This window comes from Cylas formicarius, unplaced genomic scaffold, assembly GCF_029955315.1.
Source record: "Cylas formicarius isolate icCylForm1 unplaced genomic scaffold, icCylForm1.1 PGA_scaffold_1__22_contigs__length_36826433, whole genome shotgun sequence".
NCBI classification, from domain to species: Eukaryota; Metazoa; Arthropoda; class Insecta; order Coleoptera; family Brentidae; genus Cylas; species Cylas formicarius.
The window spans coordinates 8284406-8303333 of record NW_026844264.1 but is presented as its reverse complement, the minus strand read 5'-3'; the positions used below and the strand labels follow the sequence as shown (position 1 = coordinate 8303333).

Sequence of the window (18928 nt, the reverse complement as noted above, 5' to 3'; positions counted from 1 at the left end):
TTTAATATTTCTGGCACGGGCAAATGCTTCGAAAACAACTTTAAGATGTCTAGAACAGTGGTGTAAACACGGCGAAGGTCCGCGACAACATGGAAGGTATAACATTCAAATTTTAACATTGGTTACGGTTCGTTTGACATGGCGATTTTTCAGGGAACCAACTTTTCGAAATACGTTGTCCGAAGCGCAAAACAAACAAACAAAGACGTTCGAAACTTTTATTACCGTCGGAGCAAAACTGCAATTCCTTTCACGTCGTCATGAGGTTCCCTATAAAGGTCGCCCAAATGTTCAGTTTTTTGCCCATAGGTGGGATCGACGGCCCTACCTCCAAATCAATCCGGTTCCGATGGATCTCCTGGAAAATGGGATACGCTTTTGTGACGTTCGTTCTGTTCGTTATTAACATTGGCGTCCTCTTTTACATCATCCTGGTTCGAGGCTTGAATATGTTACGGCTGTGTAAGTAATAAATAGCTGCGGCAAAGTTTGAAAATGGGGCGCAATGAGCATCCAAAAGGTTTCTAGGTTTACTCCTAAAAAGAAGTCACCTTTCAATCCCCTACCGACCCACAACTAGTTTTACCGCTTAAGGTCTAAATGGTCGGACGTAAAAAAGCTGTGGACTTCTTGTTTTAACGTTGAGACAGTTTGTGTAATCACACCGTCATCCATTTTTTTCGATAAATATGTTTCCGTGTGCATTTGTTCCTCGATATTAGAGAGGAACTTGTTGTTTGCTGACCAGCAAACCACAAAAATATTAAAGTAGATTTAATAGATGAGTAGCACGTTTATTATAGGAGCCGGATTAATGGACCTTATAATGGTCACTAGTTTCGAACCTTAATTCGATTTCGATGGAACCCAATTGCTAAATCAGTTAAATAATTTCTATTTTCCCCTCAATTCTCATTCTTAAAATCCAGAGAGAAAATAATTTTGTCAAACGAATTTAAAAATAAATAATAATTTTTCCTGTGACGAAGATTTAAGCTAAAATTTCAAACGTTTACGCTTAAATGTTAAAGACAAAACCAACTCGCCTAATAACAACTAACCAAGAAAGTATTGTTCAAATAAACTATCAACTCTGTACTGAACCACCTTAAATTCTAAAAATCCAAACACAAAACTTGATTATCAAATGAATTTAAATAGAAACTTTAAAAACAGAAAACACAAAAAAATTGACGTTTCTGTTCAAAAGCTAAAGACAAAACAAATTCGCTTAACAACTTCCAATCAAAGCAGTTACGCTAAATAAAAACATACGACTGGGCTTGTGCTAATAACTTATTTGACAAAAATCCGCCAACCGTTTTAACAGTCATTGAACTGTCTGACAAGTCTGATAGAACTGCTGAGTTTAGTCCTTATTCTATGTTTAAGCTTGTAGCGTAGAATCCTGACGATCACAGACTATTTCTGAGGCATGTAAGAATCCTAAAACCATATATAACATAATACAGTGAGGCCCTACCACCTTAAAAATTGATGCGCCTATGATATTTTGCACCTAACTTCTTTATCCACACATTTTTGATTGACGATTTAATGGAATCTGGACATATTTTAATAATATACTGACATAAAAATGCCGCATACACGATATCGATATGTCAGTGGCCATGTGGGTTGTTGATTGCAACTACGAGGTCATTGGTTAAAAACGGGATTTCAAATCTAGCGCATGCGCATACATTGTCAATTTTTTTCATAATTGCTTCATCATAGGCAGGGTCCCTTTATCTCTAGTAGCTATATGGTTCAGGCGTTTTCATTTGACCTGTGTTTTTTTTGTTAAAATATGGTCAGGTATCCATTAAATTTGTTTGTTTATAAATATGGTGCCAAGTACAGGTTAGAGCATGAAATTAATGGTTATGGCCGGAGGATTTTCTTTTTGAGAAGATCCAATCAACATCCACGTGCGCGAGATTAAAAATCTCGTTTTTAACCAATGACCTTGCGGCATTCGACAACCAACATGGCCACTGCTAGATCGTCAATAAGTTTGAAAACGGAATTTTTGCAGCAGTATTTTGTCAAAATGTTTAGATCTCATTAAATTTCTGGATAAATAAGTGTGCGAAAATCGCTGTTTAGAAAGAAAATAACAGAGCTCAGGTTAGTGGGTGAAATGTCGAAGCATGCGCGGAAAACCATTACCTTTCTAAGAAAATGTCAATACTGCTTTTGGCACATAATTTTTTACTCTAGGAGGGCCACTACACCTACATTATCTAATAGCAACGTCTTACAATCAGACGGTATTCTTACTGTCTCTATTTTCAGTTATCTATCATGGCATATGATTTTCAGCGTACTTGATTTTCCACGCCGAGGCTTTAATATTGACGGTATTGTATGGTAAACTGGCTAAAGAATGGCCGGATTTTGTCCGCGAATGGGACCGAGTTGAGGTCAGCATGAAGCACTACGAACTTCCGCAAAACTTGCGGAAAACACTCAAGGTTGTCACGTCGTTGTTTTTATCGGTTGCTTTTGGTAAGTTTGGTGCTCTTGCGACGTGTGTTCAAAAAGTAAGATGACTTTTAAGTTTTATCAGAAAGTGTTTATTTATTTATCAAAATTAATGTTGCCCTTCAAAGTAATCCCCCAAATGTAATACACTTGGGCCAACGTTTTTTCCAACCCTTAAAGCACTTTCTGGTATAGGTTTGAATTCTTCCAGCGATTTTTTTTTATCTCCTCAGTCGTTCTAAACAGCCTTCTTTTCATGGGTCTCTTCAGTTGTGGTAACAGGAAAAAGTCGCAGGGGGCCATATCCCGTGAATATGGTGGTTGAGACATGCTCCTGGTTTTGTTTTTGTCCAAAAAGGTAGACACATGAAACGATGAGTAAGCAGGTGCATTGACGTGATGCAAAATCCATGAATTGGTTTCCTACAACTCGGGACTTTTCCTTCGTATTGCTTCTCGCAAACGGCGCATAACTTCAATGTAATACTCTTTATTGACCGTACGAACTCTTGATGTACTATGCCTCGATAATCAAAGAAAACCAAACCTTGACATTTAATCGAATTTAACGTGCTTTTTTAGGTCTTGGCGATTCTGGGTTCTTATCAGTTATGAACTTATTTATGACCTTTTTGAGCATATCAGACATCGTTTAACAGCTCTTGAGCGATGCTCATTCGACGGTCCTTTTGTTCAAACTTAAGCCACTTCGGAACAAATTTTGCTGCTACACATTTTATGCCCAAAACTTCGGAAAACATTGCATGGCAAGAGCCAATAGAGATGTCGATCTCTTCAGCCACTTCTCCAATAGTAATTCGACGAATTTTCAACAAAATTTGTTTCACTTCTTTAACGCTTTCATGAATTATTGACGTTTTGTTGCTCAAAGTAGATTCACTGTATTCACTGTATTCCATTTTTTACCAAAATTTTATGCAAATTTATTTCATTTTTTACAGCAGAAAATCTCCGAATATACAAAACAAGTCTAACGGTTCTTTCTCACAAAAAAAGTTAACGTGCAAACTGACTGAAACAATAAACATATGTTAGGGACATGTGTACCAACATAACAAAAAAAAATATCGAAGATCGAATGTAGGTTCGTAACCCGCCCAGTTAGAAAAGTCGTCTTACTTTTTGAGCACACCTCGTACTAACAGAATAATAAATATTTTTCAGTCGAACACAATATGTTGACTTATAACAAATTGGCGATTTCATTTGGACCCGGTGTATCGGCGTACGATGTTTTCAAAGAGTATTTCACATGTCGCAGCTACTGGGATGTATTCGCGTTCGTTGACTACTCCGTCTGGATGGGTATAATTTTACAGGTGAAGAGTCGAAATTCGTCATAATCAAACAATAAAATAACAATATACACCTTTAAAATACCCTGGTTCTGATTTTGTAGATATTAAATTGGCAGCGAACTTTTATGTGGACTTACACTGACGTATTCATAATATTAATGGGCATTTGTATATCGTTGAAACTGAGGCAAATAAAGAGACGAGCAAAGAATTTATCGCAATTAAAGGTAAGGACATTGTTTCCACTTAGTTGCGCTTAATTGAGAGACATATATTCAAACTGACAATTCTATCATCTATGAACCAGGCTTGGTTTTAAACCCGACTAACCAAAACCAATCTTACTCTGCTGAGGAGCTTGGAGCCTGTTTTTTTAAGATATGACGAAATAGCTAAAAATGTATATACTTTATAGATCGCGGATATACGACCATGGAGATCACTTAGAGAAGACTACGTGAAGCTGACCCGATTATTAATAATTACTAACGAAAAACTTTCTTATATTATTATCGTTTCATATTCGGCGAATATGTACTTCATCTTAATCCAGCTCTTTAGCATATTATCCGAAGGTATCCAAGGATATAACCTCATTTATCTGTGGATTTCTTTTGGTCTTCTTATTGCCCGTCTGACATACGTATGTTACTACGGGGGAACGCCAGCAAACGAATGCTTGGAAATTGTTAAAATTTTAAACGCCGTGAAAGGTACTAACATTGAAGTAAGTTTGTATTGTCTACTAAGTCGAACCTGGAGCGAACATTTATAGGACTTTTTTTCAGATAAATAGGTTTATAACGCATATTTCCACGCACGAAATGGTGCTAACAGGGATGAACTTTTTCAAAATAACGCAAAACTTGATATTAAAGGTTCATGTTATTTCCCATTGTATAATGGAGGATCCACAGATATATTATTTTTTAGATTGCTACGGCTCTTGTGGGATATGAACTAGTAATGATTCAAATGTACATTCATAGAACTTGATAAGCCAACACAGTATTGAAATGTATTTGTTAAAAAGATTGGTAGGAATAAACCTGCATTGTTTTATGATGAGTGGTGCCTTTTTTTCTATAAAATGGGTCTACAATTTTCTAGAAGCTTATTTTGTGTGAATTTAATAATATTTCTGTTTATTAAATTTTTTTAATCGAGACAAATTATGATTCCCTTACTTGCGACGAGCTTGGACGGTTATTGACAATGGACGAATGATTATTGCGCGTTGGCGGTCCTGTAAAACGTAAAAGAAGACGTATTTGTTATCATGACGACGAAAAGTGGCTGAATGATCCTAGCAAACTCGGTCAATAGAAGTAAAAGAAGAAGAAGACCATGACCAGTAAGTGTTAAGAAGTAGAGTTATAGCTATTCTATGGTTGTTTGGTTCGTGGCTGTGGCGCATCGTTCGTACGATTTGTGTCACATTTGGTTCTGTTGTGTGTGTTTGGCGGCATTTGCTTTTAGGTAAGAGTCCGTATTTATTTTGGCCATCTTGTTATTATTTGCCTGTTTTCCAATGATTTACTTTACCTTTCTTAGTGAGAGTGTTGTTTTATTTTGTATTTTTTAAAATTTGCTAGTTCTACTTTTTGTAATCGTTTTCATGGCGTCCTCCATTTCACGCCGTTTACTCGTTCTTCAAAAATATTTTTTTTTGTAATCAGATATTATTGCTTCCGAAATGGCCGATGCAGAGGATCTTTTGGATTATGAAGATGAGGAACAAACTGAGCAAGTTACAAACGCGACGGCTGACGCCAAGAAGAGTGTTAAGGGTACCTACGTGTCTATTCACAGTTCGGGATTTAGGGATTTCCTTTTAAAACCTGAAATTTTACGAGCAATTGTCGATTGCGGATTTGAACATCCTTCCGAAGGTACAATTTCGCTATTTTATGCTTAAATAAATAACTTGCTTGCATCTTACAGCGTACAGTAAATTTGAAGGTTTCTAGGTATATAATTTTTGTTTCAGTTCAGCATGAATGCATTCCACAGGCAGTTTTGGGCATGGACATACTCTGCCAAGCCAAGTCTGGCATGGGTAAAACAGCAGTATTTGTATTAGCTACTTTGCAGCAACTCGAACCCACTGAAAATGTCGTTTATGTTCTTGTCATGTGTCATACTAGGGAACTTGCATTCCAAATAAGTAAAGAATATGAAAGGTTCAGCAAGTACATGGCTAATATTAAGGTCGGGGTCTTCTTTGGCGGCATGCCCATACAGAAGGACGAGGAAGTATTGAAGAACAGCTGCCCCCACATTGTTGTCGGAACTCCTGGACGCATATTGGCGCTTGTGCGGTCGAAGAAGCTGAATCTTAAGCACCTGAAACATTTTATCCTTGACGAATGCGACAAAATGTTGGAGCTATTAGGTAAGTGCAAACATAACCAATACTAGATAATTTTATTTGTTAATGTTTATTATGGTTGGGATATTCTTGCAAAGCCTTCTTATTTATTTAAAAAAATAAAATCTAAATCATATGCTATTAATTCATGTGAATGTAAGAACAGTTAAATACAGTTTCCATTTAATATGCTGCTGAGATATTCTAATATATTTTTTTAGAAAATCCTAAAGTATGCTAGCAAATCACTCAATTTTATTGTAAGATGTTTCAGTTGTGCTTGTTTTGGCTACCCCTCCATCTCTCTTTTTATGCATGAGACTGAACTTAATAAATAAATTGTGAAATGTATTTTTTCTTACTATTTGTACATTTTATGGATTCCGAGTCATTTACTCTACCATTGCAGTAGCCTGTTAAAGTTTCTTTGTCATTTTTTAAATCTGATGTAAGTTTCTGTCATTTTTTGTTAAATTGTGATTTTCATTTTTGTCTATTTCTGAACTTATGGGGATTAGTAGTTTTGTTTCTTTGCGAGATAGATGTCCATTCAACCTGTTTTATATTTTTCAAACATATTTATTAATTGGAAAAAATACACGTTTATTTTTTGGCATTTGGCAAATGGGGAGGGAAAAGTTGGATTGAAGCATATTTTAATTTGTTTATTAATTATTGAGAATTTTTTAGTATACTAATATATAGAATATTAGTATTATTAATATGTGTCTCTTGAATTGTAACTTTCTTGAAGATTGTAAACTGAGATTTTTTGGTGGAAACTTTGTCGAACATTTTATTTACTTTTCCACTAAACTATTTTTTTTTTTTAAGACATGAGACGGGACGTTCAAGAAATATACAGAAACACGCCCCATGGCAAGCAAGTAATGATGTTCAGCGCCACGCTCAGCAAAGAAATTCGACCGGTTTGCAAGAAGTTCATGCAAGACGTAATTGAACCCCTTAACTATTACCTCAACGTATACGCCCCCACCGTTCGTGGTAGATGAAACTGCCGCCGCCGGGCCGAATCCAATGTCTATTGCTTTCTGGGGGGTCGTGGGGTGGTTAGAGTACTGTAGCCCAACGGGTAGGCCGGGGTTGGGCGGGGCTAAGAAGATTCGACGACGACGAAGATTGGGTTGCGCCATAAAATGTCAATGTTTCGGCCGCGCTACAGTACTTCAAAATTTTCACAAAAATCTTCATAATGTCTACTCCGGTTGCGGATTTCGTGTAATGGTTCTTCTATTTGGAGGCGTGAGCGTCCGTGTATCCTGGTTTCTTTATCGACTTTGATTTTTATTTTGGATTGGATTAACGGTGCCGGACGGTGGGACGGAGCCATCTTCAGAACTGTATGTAAGACGGAAATGGGCAGATCATCATTGCGCATTGTTTGATTTTTTTTATTCTTTTTTTTTTTCGGACTGGCACGGGAGAGGACGGCCGGTTAACGTTTTGTGGCAGTTGTTGCCCGAAATCAGTTTTATTAAATAAAAAAAAGGCTCGTGAGAAAAGCTCCTTTGTGTAATTTTTGGTCTATCTAAATTTTAGAGCCAAAAGTTTGAGAAAATGGCTGGATGGTTTTAAAGAGATTTTTTTTAAAAAAATGTTCACGTGATAGTTAAGTCCCGCGATTTTTTTAAAAAATTTCCCAATAAGCGTTTTGCGTTCTTTTTTTAATCAATGAAATCATTTATAAAAACTTGACAAAGTTAAAACAGCCCTATGAACAAAATTGTTAAAAACAATTTAGCTAAGCTTCCGAAATCGTAAAACTACCTAGAACACACTGTGTGGAGTACAAATATTGAAACCTTATTAAAATTTCGACTCTGATCTCAATCGTTTAAAGTGAATTTAATCGCTGTTTTTAAAAAAAACTGAATTTGAAAGTTAAGTTTAAATTCACGTGGGTTTTGTTTTGTTTAAAGGTTTACCTTTTTCTATATTATGCTATTGTTAAAAACTATTCTCTCTACTGTGTGGGCTTTGACAACCATTCTTTGACCATATTGCTGACAACTTGTATATTGTTAATCTCAACTCTTGTAGTCTTAATTTTTATCAAAAATCAAGATTTATAACAAGTGATTTCTGTTTATTTTTCATTATTTGTAATCATTGAAATTTTTTTCTTATATATAGGGTGTTTCAAGGTTTAATACAAAGATTTTCAGAGAAAATATACCTTAAAAAAACTTTTTTGTTGATTACCCTAAATAGTTTTGACAAAACTTGGACGCTTATTTGTCATCACTAGGATCTTGATTTTGTGTTGAGGGTGATCTAGTTCATATTAGTAGAATCATGGTACACCATTGATGTTTTGAGAATTTTATATTTTTTGGGTGAAGCAATTAAAAAAAAAAGAAAGTGGTTCCTTATGGTTTCTTATATTCAGCCTGGGTTTTAAGATAAATATTACATTGATAAAAAAATCTAAGTGTGTTGACCATTATCGTAAAAACGAAGTTGAACATAACAAAAAAGGTTTTTTTTTATAAATATACTCTTAAATGTTCTATTAAATTGGGAAACACCCTATATGCTATAGCGGATATGGAACTTCTTTTTGATTTCCATGCAATAGTTTTTCTATTCTAGACAGCGATAAAATTATTGGGAATTGTTCTTTGGTTAAAATATATTTGACTGCTTTGGTTCTATTCCATTTACTTAAAAAAGTTTAATCGATTTTGAAGTAGTGATTCCTGTATTAACGTTTTTTTCCCCGCCATTAGCCGATGGAAGTCTATGTGGACGATGAAGCGAAACTAACCCTGCACGGACTCCAGCAACATTATGTAAAGCTAAAAGAGAACGAAAAGAACAAAAAGTTGTTCGAGCTGCTGGACGTTTTGGAATTTAATCAGGTTATTTGGTTTTTCTTTACTTTTTACACAGGATTTTTTTCCATCCATTACATGATGAATAAGTTGAAATGATTCGATGATATTGAAACTCTCTCACTGATACGACAACTTAACGCTGACGATAGGCAAGTGTTGTGTTTGATTTGTTCTCCATGTTGCATGGTTTTAGGTTGTAATCTTCGTAAAGTCTGTCCAGAGGTGTGTGGCTCTGGCACAGCTGCTGACTGAACAAAATTTTCCTGCTATCGGCATACACAGAGGCATGGATCAGAAGGAAAGACTTTCGCGATATGAGCAATTTAAAGATTTCCAGAAGGTATTTTATAATTGTTATTATTGTCTATTTCAGAAAGGTGTAGAGTAATAAAACCTTATTAGATTAGCGGCCGACCCATCAAATACTTGAGCCCCTTTTATTGTTTGGTATTGATTTTTGCACATAATTTTTTTTACAGGTAGTACGACCGGGGTTTGGGTCAATTTATGGGTTTTGTCTATTTTTTATTTTAACAGAATAAAACTAGGCATTATGTACATAGTATTAGATACTCTTAATACTTTGAGTGTTTCTTTCTGGCTATAACTCTCACTTGCGTCCATATAACCTCTATAAGATTTAGTTCGCAAGACGCAGGACAGTTATTGCTATATATGTCGAAGCGTATTTCATAAAACGATGAGTAAATTTGCTTTATCTAATAGTTCTTTCTTTATAAAATTATCTTTAAATTCAATATTTTGACATCATTTCATTAAAACATGGCCTGCACCGGCTATATTTTTGCCTTGCCACATTTTTGGTATTTTAAGCGTACCTTTATCATGATAAGAATTTTCTTCTGCTGTCATCCGTAAAGTGGCGCATAAAAGTTTTCAGCGGAATATCGCAAGGTCCATTAAAATCTTATTTATCTAAACTTTTCAGCAGTAAATCGAGTGCTGCTGATTAATATTGGTGATATGATAAAAAAAGTTGTCATTGTTACATGGATTTTGTTGATCTAGCGGGTATTTATCGCACACAAATGAAATGGAATTCGATTTTAGGTTCATACGTCCACTTTTAAGCGGAAGACTTTTCAAAGGTGACTTACACTTTTAGTGTCTTCATCAAGAACTTTTACTCGTCTGCTCCGATTTTTCTTGGGAGGCACTATTTCACCTGCTGTCTTGAAAAACGTACAATGGGCCATATATTAGTTAGGCGGCACTTGGTCAAAAATGATTTATTTTATTACTCTAAACTTTTCAGAAGCCCCTTCATAACTTTCGGCAATGAATACTTTTTTACTATGATGATATTAGACGTAGGGACATATGAACCCTTTCTGATTATTTACGTAAATGGGAATTGTTTCTGATAGACCAATTCCCCTAACTTTCTCCTGACATTTTTTTGCGTTTAGTGAAGGTGGGGTTTTTGTTTTTTATTTTTTCAGAGGATATTGGTAGCGACGAACCTTTTCGGTAGAGGAATGGATATCGAAAGAGTGAATATCGTGTTTAATTACGATATGCCCGAGGATTCGGATACGTACTTGCATAGGGTAGCGAGAGCTGGTCGTTTTGGCACCAAAGGGTTGGCCATTACCTTCGTCTCTGAAGAAAGCGACGCCAAAATTTTAAACGAAGTCCAAGACAGGTTCGACGTAAACATAACGGAGCTTCCGGACGAGATCGATCTCAGTTCTTACAGTAAGGCATTTTAGGAGAGATTTGGATTATTTTATATTTAAATACTTCTTTGTTTTTTCAGTCGAAGGACGATAAAATACGGTTCAAGTTTTTCAGTGTCAGAATATATATTCACAACTTTATTGATCGGATATCAGATTGGTTCAAAAATTGTATTGGTCGGTGTGTGTGATGGGATTCCTCTGATATCACAAATACCGTGTATGTGAATTTTGTGATTAGTGTTAGTTTTTATTAAGCCTGATTGTGTCTAGAATAAAGCCATTGTTTTTAGGACTTGCGCGGTTTTGTTACTTTTTTGTTGCCCACAACTCCTCAAGTATTTATCCGTGATAGAAGTTTTTAGGTTGTGAAATTAAATAATTTCTTTGTGTTGTTTTCTTTTGTTTATACCAACCACTAGGAACTTTCCAAAAGAAAAAAAGATTGCACGCCTTTCAAAATTCGCTGTAGCAACAAATTTGAGGGATCCTTTTAAGTATGTTTTTATAAACGTGGCAATAATGTTAGGTTCCAAGTGGTATATAAAATGATACAGAATAGTACCCTCTTTGTCAGTTTCTTTAAAATATGGAATCTCGAGGGCGAGGGTCGCATGACTCGTTAAGAGGTACCCAGTTTTATTTGATTCCACATAAAGATGCATTTTAAGGACAGAATAAAGTACACTTTGAAATGGTTCAAAAGTTTTTACTTACTGGCTTTCCAATTTTGAACTTTTATCTTGACACAACTAGCACAAAAATTCTATGGCGACTTGGCTATTAAATTGTATTAAAAGCGGCAAGCCTGGAAGAAGTATCTCAAGCTTATTTTCTTAATTTGGTGTATTTTAGAGAAGCCTTGCACAGAAAAATTAACAACATGGTTAGCCAAGCTTGCTTTTTGGCTAGTATAATACAATGCGGGGTTTTAAATCAACCACGAATAATTGAATATAGCACCACTTTTTCATTTGACTCATTATTTTAGATTGTCGTTTTGTTTGTATTTTTTAACTGCGTGGAATAAATCCAGCTTGAACAGTGCCAAACTGTCAACATTTCAGGCAACTATGAATTAAATAATTGTCCAAGCATGCGTATAAATAAGCGGAGACGACTTTGTTTTCCCCGAAAATTTAGTGGTATTGGGAATATTTCGAAAAACTACGGCCGAAAAAATATCAGAACCAAAGCGAAGAAGATCGATGCTGATAAGAGTCCTCCAAACGATATACCGTCTTTACGACATAATCCGGTATTTAACTGGGATACATTTTTTGAAGGTCTAACCGCAGGCCTACCTTGCTTGGGTTTCTCTTTGTAATCCTGGGTAAATAGATTCGCAATTCCACGATGATGGTCCAGAACCGTACTTCGTAAATGCAATGCTGAAAACTGATTGATTTGTGTAGAGTTTCATCGGTGAGGTTCCTCGATTACTATTATTCCATGCAGTGAAAAATCGATTCTTACTTTAAAATGTTTATTATAAATCAAGGAGTAAATTTAGCTACAAAACAATGTTAGAATATTTATAAAAAAAAAAGTTTTCTACACCAAAATAATCACTATCGTCACTCATTAATAATTAATTTTGGCACTAGTCAACTTATGTTAGCACCCAAATAGCACAAGGACGTCCGTAAAACGTCTTCGGGATATCTGATGGGACATAGCGTATATCCTAGGGATATACTGTTTCAGCTAAGGGACATCCTTAAGACGTCTCAAGGATATACGATATTACTAAATGCAACGTCAACAGTATACCAGATATCAGATTATACCATACTAAGGATATCCAGTTATACTACTTAAGACGTCCTTAGTATATCCGATTGTGAGGATATAGAATCTTATATACATATACCCGTGGAACTTACTTATTAGGTTATTTCCACAAGGCTGAAAAGATGTCGGACGACGAGACGGAGGAGAAGCCGACGAGACTCGAGCAGGTCCGGCACGGCACGACCGCGAGTATTTGCGTCATTGGTTGTAACCGAACAGAGTTGTCAAATGAGATCTTATAAACAAATATATTATTTGTACGTTTTTGTAACATTTTTACTTAGATGAATCCGTATTTTCTGTGGTATTTTTATTAAAAAAGCGTTTCTTGTCTCGTTCGTGTCCAAAAATAATAAAAGCAAGTTAATGTCAAAGGATTGATTTCTGTTGTTTTTAGGACTCGCCAACAGTGACGTCGATGTAGATGTGCACAAAAACGTTGCCAATAAAATGTTTCTCAAAACACCACAAATCCAAAAAAACTATTTTCCTTCTCAGTGGTTCAAAATTTACTTTTTTAGGTTTCATTTTGTTTTACTGTTTTTCACTTTTTCCCTTATTTATATTCTGATGTTCCCATTATGTCGCAAGGTGATATCCTCAAACGATATATTTAGAAGATATCTGTGGTATATCGTATGGATCTCCCTGGGATATATTTAGTATATATGCATGTCCCGGGACATTCGACTTAAATGGGAGATTGACCGGATCTACTGGGGATATTGTGTGCTATCTGGGCATTTTCTCTTCATGAAAAACATGTTTTACATATTTTTTCAACTAGAAGCAGATATTTCTTATCAAACGTTCCTGTCTTAAGAACTTCTTTTCTTGACTAAATATATGATGGGGACGTTTTTCGCAAGAATTTTTTTGGATTTCTCTCAAATATCTTGTCCTCCACTCCGAAATTCTTCTTGATTCCAACAAAACTTGTCTCTTATTGATGATTTTGTAATAAAAACTAATTCTTCATACGAACGCACGCAAAGTCTCTTGGCGACAGTCAATGTTCAAAACACTAGGCAACTCTTCATGTAGAGTTTTAATTGTTAAAACAATAGTCTTCTGATACGCATTTCACGATCTTTCCGCATTTTTCTTTCTTGCACACCATTCACAACTACGAGTACTGTGGGATACGGTGTTTTAACGTCGAACGTCAATTTTCACGATTTCACCAACCCGGTAAATCAACCAATGGCAAACTCGGAAAACATCCATAATAAATCAATTATCTACATAAGATTTCGTATTGCTTTGCTAGGAAAATATTTTAGTGTCATCATGTTAAACCCTTAAATTGGATATCAGCTTAGCTTTCTGCATTCAATACAGAAGTTCAACTTATCTAATTGAAATGGAGCTACCTCAAATATGGACTGGTTTAGGAAGATTTATAAAAAGCACACTAATATGAATATTAATAACAGTTTAATCAAAGAAAATTTCCGTATTCTTAAAATACAACAGGACAGGACAGTTCATGCAGGCTAACATCTTAAATACGGCCCTGCCTTGTGCTACATGTGCTGAAAAGAATAGTCCCTTCTTTACAACAGGCGGGTCTTAAACTCATTCAGAAGTCAAAACCATAAAAAGTTGTAAAAACGGTATATCGTTTGGTGAACTTTAATACAACCAATCACCGCTAAAATAAGTTTGGAAGCGGTATAAATACGTCCAGATGACGCAAAATACAAGTTGGTGGGTGAAATGTAGTTCCCAATATTCACAATTTTTACGATGATAAGTAGTTCCACGCTATTAAAGAGATCTCGAGTTTAGTGAGGAGCGTAGATGCTTTCTCGTTTTCGCGAAAGTAATAATAATTCTTTAATCCCTTAATTTAGCAAAAACGTCTCAGAAGTTGTAATAAATATTAAAAAGCCTTAAAAGCAAAACTTGTTTTCACGTATAATTTAACATATATTGTTATATATACAGAGTGTTGATATATTCATCGACATGTGACAACTTCCTTATTTTAAATGAATCAGCCTGCATATTATATAATATGTGTATGTATAATATCATACTTAAGTCACACATATATTGAATTTTATGTCAAAGTGACGGATTGAATGCATTTATTATATACTTGGGGTTGACTTTCTTACAGGACATCTTAATTGCATCGACATTTTAAATATAAATAAATCCAGAGTGATGAAAAATTAATAATAAAAATTTAAATCAGAAAATCGTCAAGTTATTTTTTTATAACGGAAAATTTTCTTATTAAACATTAAAAAAAGTATAACTTCTTCTTGTCTCTTTGAGAAAGTTGTAGATTTTGAAAATTGTAAAATTTTGCAGGAAAAAACAATGAAACTACTATAATGACACATACTAATTGCTGTGATTCTTACAAATCACGGTCGGGATTTAAGTAATGTCAAAATCAAATTATAAAAAATAGTCAGACAATTAAGAGAACCGTTTTATAGAAAATCTAATTTTCATATATTTTGCTGAATGTTGCCATTTTTTATGTATTAAAACAACGACAACAATTAAAAACTACCAAGTTAGATGGTATATAACTGGTAAGCATTGAAAAAAATTCTTTGGACATTTTTTATGTTAGTGTTTGATAACCACTAAAGTAGATTGGATTCCCTTCTAAAGTTTTCAGTCGGAAATAACGATAAATATATTTAGATTTTCAAACGTATCTTTTAATGTAAAATTCAAAATATGTCAGAAACGGTGGACTATAATATTTTATACGAAATATTTCTAGAGTATTTCGAGAAATCCAAAAATGCTCCAATATAGGCTTTCTCTATGATATAAAAAAGGTGTCACTTGTCCACTAAACTACAGACACTCTGTATATAATAGAACATTTAAAATTTATGAGTATAAATGAGACCATCTTTTTGTATTTAATTTATGGGTTACAAAATAATCATCCAGTAATAACTGGGTCACTCCGTACACTAGGAGTATTCAAACAGAAATCTTGGTCAGGTTTCGGTATAGTATATTTATTCGTATTTGAAATCTATATATCCCACTCGTTCCTATGATTCAGCCCTGGTGTTTTGTTAAACAATCTCGGCAATGACTCACCATTAACTGATTTTTGCTCTTATTGTATAGGTTTCGCTTTTTATAGGTGCAAGCAATATTCAGTGCAAGGTGTTAAAAGTACCATTTATAAATTAATATCGTGGGTGGCTTATCCTCGATCTTAATTGCCATTTAATGTTTTGTTTAGGTCTGTCCTGTTTAAATCCGTTTCCTGAGTAACCGCACCGACACAAACGTCTAGAAAAATAATCCTCGGCTGTGCGGGGGCGAACTTTACTATGAACAACGCAGTAAATATTCGGGAACTACTATAAGTTCAATACAAATATTTGTTGATCGCATCTGAAAATTTTGAACAACGTTTTAGTTTAAATAATGATTTATGCGTGTATCCCATATTTAATAGCATTTTTTATTAATTAATAAATCCAGTTTGAAATATACATTGTCAGTAAGAAAAAACAGGATTAATTTCTATCATGAAATTTGATATACAGCGTATATTATTTCAAAACAAACTCTACAGCATCTGATAATACCCTGCTTATAGGATTTGTCTAAACTGTAACAAATAATATATTTTTTTATTTTTTTAAACTATTGTTACAGTTGTAACCTGTCGTTGGTGTATGTATTTATAATTAACAACAAGGCTGTAGTATAATTATTTTTTATGCTTGAATAACGTTGACTTTATTTTAACAAAAAAAAACCGACAATGTTGCTAAGTTGGCTGGATGTCAAAAATGATCAGGCATTGTTTCCATCGTCAGCTGGTTTTAATTTAATCGATAACTTTTGGGACACCTTGTTTTTTTTTTGCAAAATTCTCACGCAGAATTTCCAAAAAAAAAAATGGTTTGGTGCTGGTCAGTTTTGTTTAATCTAAATTTGTCATTATAAAGTGAAAATCACTTTAGGATAATCGCGTCTGTGTTCTGTGTTCTATGATTTTGTGCTCATATAGTAGAACAGATGATGATGAGCAAATGTATTTTATTATACTGATCAAATGCAAGTAATATATGTTAAATATAAACAACTCCTCAAATACACCTTTTATCGATAAAATATGTACAGTGTGTCCAAGTTAGTTGTCACATGGAAACTCTCATAGTTTTATGAAAACAAGTTATTTTCGATAAACAAATTTTTATTTAATAAAAAATATGTAGACAATGTTGGTGTTTTAACACATATCTCTGGCCTTGGGAAAACTAAGTTTGAATATGTTGCAGTGGGTTGATCAATACATAAATAGCTGACTTATCTGTACACGAAGAATGTATTTTTTAAGTTTTTAAATAAGGAAACTAAATTTATTTGCAGACCTGTTATTAAATCATTAAAAGGATTATGCAGTTGATTTGGTTTTTGTGTTAATCTGATATATATTGCTTATAATTCTCGCCTCATAATTATGCACATTAGATTTTTGGTCATTATAACTATTGATTATTAATTTACAAATGTTCCATTTGCAGAAGTGAACTCAACTTTAAAATTTAAGATATTTAATTTTTTGTATAACCTTGTGTTAATTAGTCTGTCAAACTAATACAATAGTTTTACAATTTTGTTCTATAACACTTGCATCCTTTGAAAATATGTTTTGCTATAAGTTTCCATATAGGAAAATACATCATAGGTATAATTTTATTATCTATAGTATTTAATAGTATATTGATAATTTTTAATATATTACTATATAACCAATCCAAATATTTGCTGACCTATCCGTACAAGACGTAAAAGTCTTTCTGAGATCTATTAACAACTTGGCGCTTAATATGCTACTGTTTTTAAGGAAACCACACTGGAATTTGTCCAGCCGAACTGTGTTTGCAATGTATTGTAATGAGCGCATTTTCATAATTTGCTATTCCGTTTGAATATAGACATTTGATGCATATATAACATTTTATTTTGTTAATGAAAAGATAAACAATTTAATTGATAAGTAATAATTCACATTCATAACAAACAATATTGGAATTGAAAATAAAATATGTAATATGTATTTTATTTTAAATTACTAGTCTGAATATATATACACCACCTCTTTCTCATTCTTGATGATCACACCTGCTGTAATTATTATAATAATTATAAATGACCAATACGACCTACATTATCAGTACTAATCAAGGGAAGCTAATAAAAATTTCAGATGGACACTTCCTAGAATACTATTAGCAAAATGTTCTTCCGTTATCTTCATCGCAATTAACAATAACAATATATTATTTACTGTTTCATCATTTTAGTGTTTATTTCTGGATAAAATTAGTTTCATAAACTTTTCATACTGCTTTAGATTTGTGGTTAATTGTCCAAAAATGTTTGTAATCGGTTGTCTTCTCTCTATAATTCTTTATGTCTTGTATTGCTTGTATAATGAATTTTTTGTATTAATAAGATCCCTATGAATATATTTCATCGTATTTTTTATATCATATATAATATATCAGCTAAATGTCAGTACTGTGCCATGTCCGTTTCCAAAATTTATCTGTAACTTTTTTTTGTCTCAATAAATGTTTTAAACTAATTACTAATTAGTAACTAAACTAAAAAATTGACACTTTTTTGGTTAATGATTTAAGTTAATACTGAATTACGGCTCAATTATTTTTGTCTTTATAATATGAGGAATGTACCTTGAGATTTATGAAACGTTATCTAAGATCTGTTTACAAACACGGAGTTGATGAAATGCTACAAAGAGTACCGTGGATAAATAAGTCAGTACCGTGGAACGGAAATTTTGAAATTTGTTTCTCGTTGTTGATGCTTTGAAGCTGTAGTAAAATGTTTTCAGGCTTTTATTTTTACAGAAAAATAGATCAATAATATGCATACAAAAACTTTAAAGAGTCTAGTTTTAAAACCTTAGAAATTTTAAGTAAAAAAGTAAGTTATAATTGAATCCCCCATGTACTAATATTTTGTGATTTAAAAAATGTTAAATCATATTGTGTCGTACATCGTTATTGACCTTTAAATTTTGCAACTTTATTTACCCATCCCTATCCTTATATTGGACACACTGTATAAAAATGCAAAAGTTTCCCATATGGTGCCAACTGAGTTAGACGGACTGGTTTTATATTACACTTTCTTTTTAAAAGCAAAAAAAATATATCGGCCAGAGGCGTCCGTCAGCGACCGTTTTCCCGCAATTTCTTTTGCCGAAAACGCTAAAACTCAACAATTACTGGATTACGTCAAGGAGTATTTAATGTGTTTTCGTCTTCTTAAAACAGTCGCCGAAATCTGGTGCACGCGGCACCACACGGGCCCGCTGCTCTTCTATCATTTTCTAAAAATACCGGCGCTCGGGAAAATCATCTCTCT

General features: G+C 33.8%; 2 protein-coding genes across 2 annotated transcripts; both read left to right on the top strand.

Annotated features, from left to right (window-relative positions):
- On the top strand, positions 1-4853 carry LOC132697007 (gustatory receptor for sugar taste 64e-like). Its single transcript, XM_060662235.1, has 8 exons — positions 1-96; positions 154-462; positions 2326-2511; positions 3673-3827; positions 3908-4033; positions 4222-4533; positions 4595-4684; positions 4740-4853. The coding sequence occupies exons 1-8, from the start codon at positions 90-92 to the stop codon at positions 4800-4802; spliced, it is 1248 nt and encodes a 415-aa protein (XP_060518218.1). The 5' UTR covers positions 1-89; the 3' UTR covers positions 4803-4853.
- A 339-nt stretch (positions 4854-5192) lies between these two features.
- On the top strand, positions 5193-11047 carry LOC132696971 (ATP-dependent RNA helicase WM6). Its single transcript, XM_060662183.1, has 8 exons — positions 5193-5285; positions 5486-5698; positions 5797-6201; positions 7012-7130; positions 8928-9059; positions 9229-9375; positions 10499-10754; positions 10816-11047. The coding sequence occupies exons 2-8, from the start codon at positions 5503-5505 to the stop codon at positions 10827-10829; spliced, it is 1269 nt and encodes a 422-aa protein (XP_060518166.1). The 5' UTR covers positions 5193-5285; positions 5486-5502; the 3' UTR covers positions 10830-11047.
- The last annotated feature ends 7881 nt before the right edge of the window (positions 11048-18928 follow it).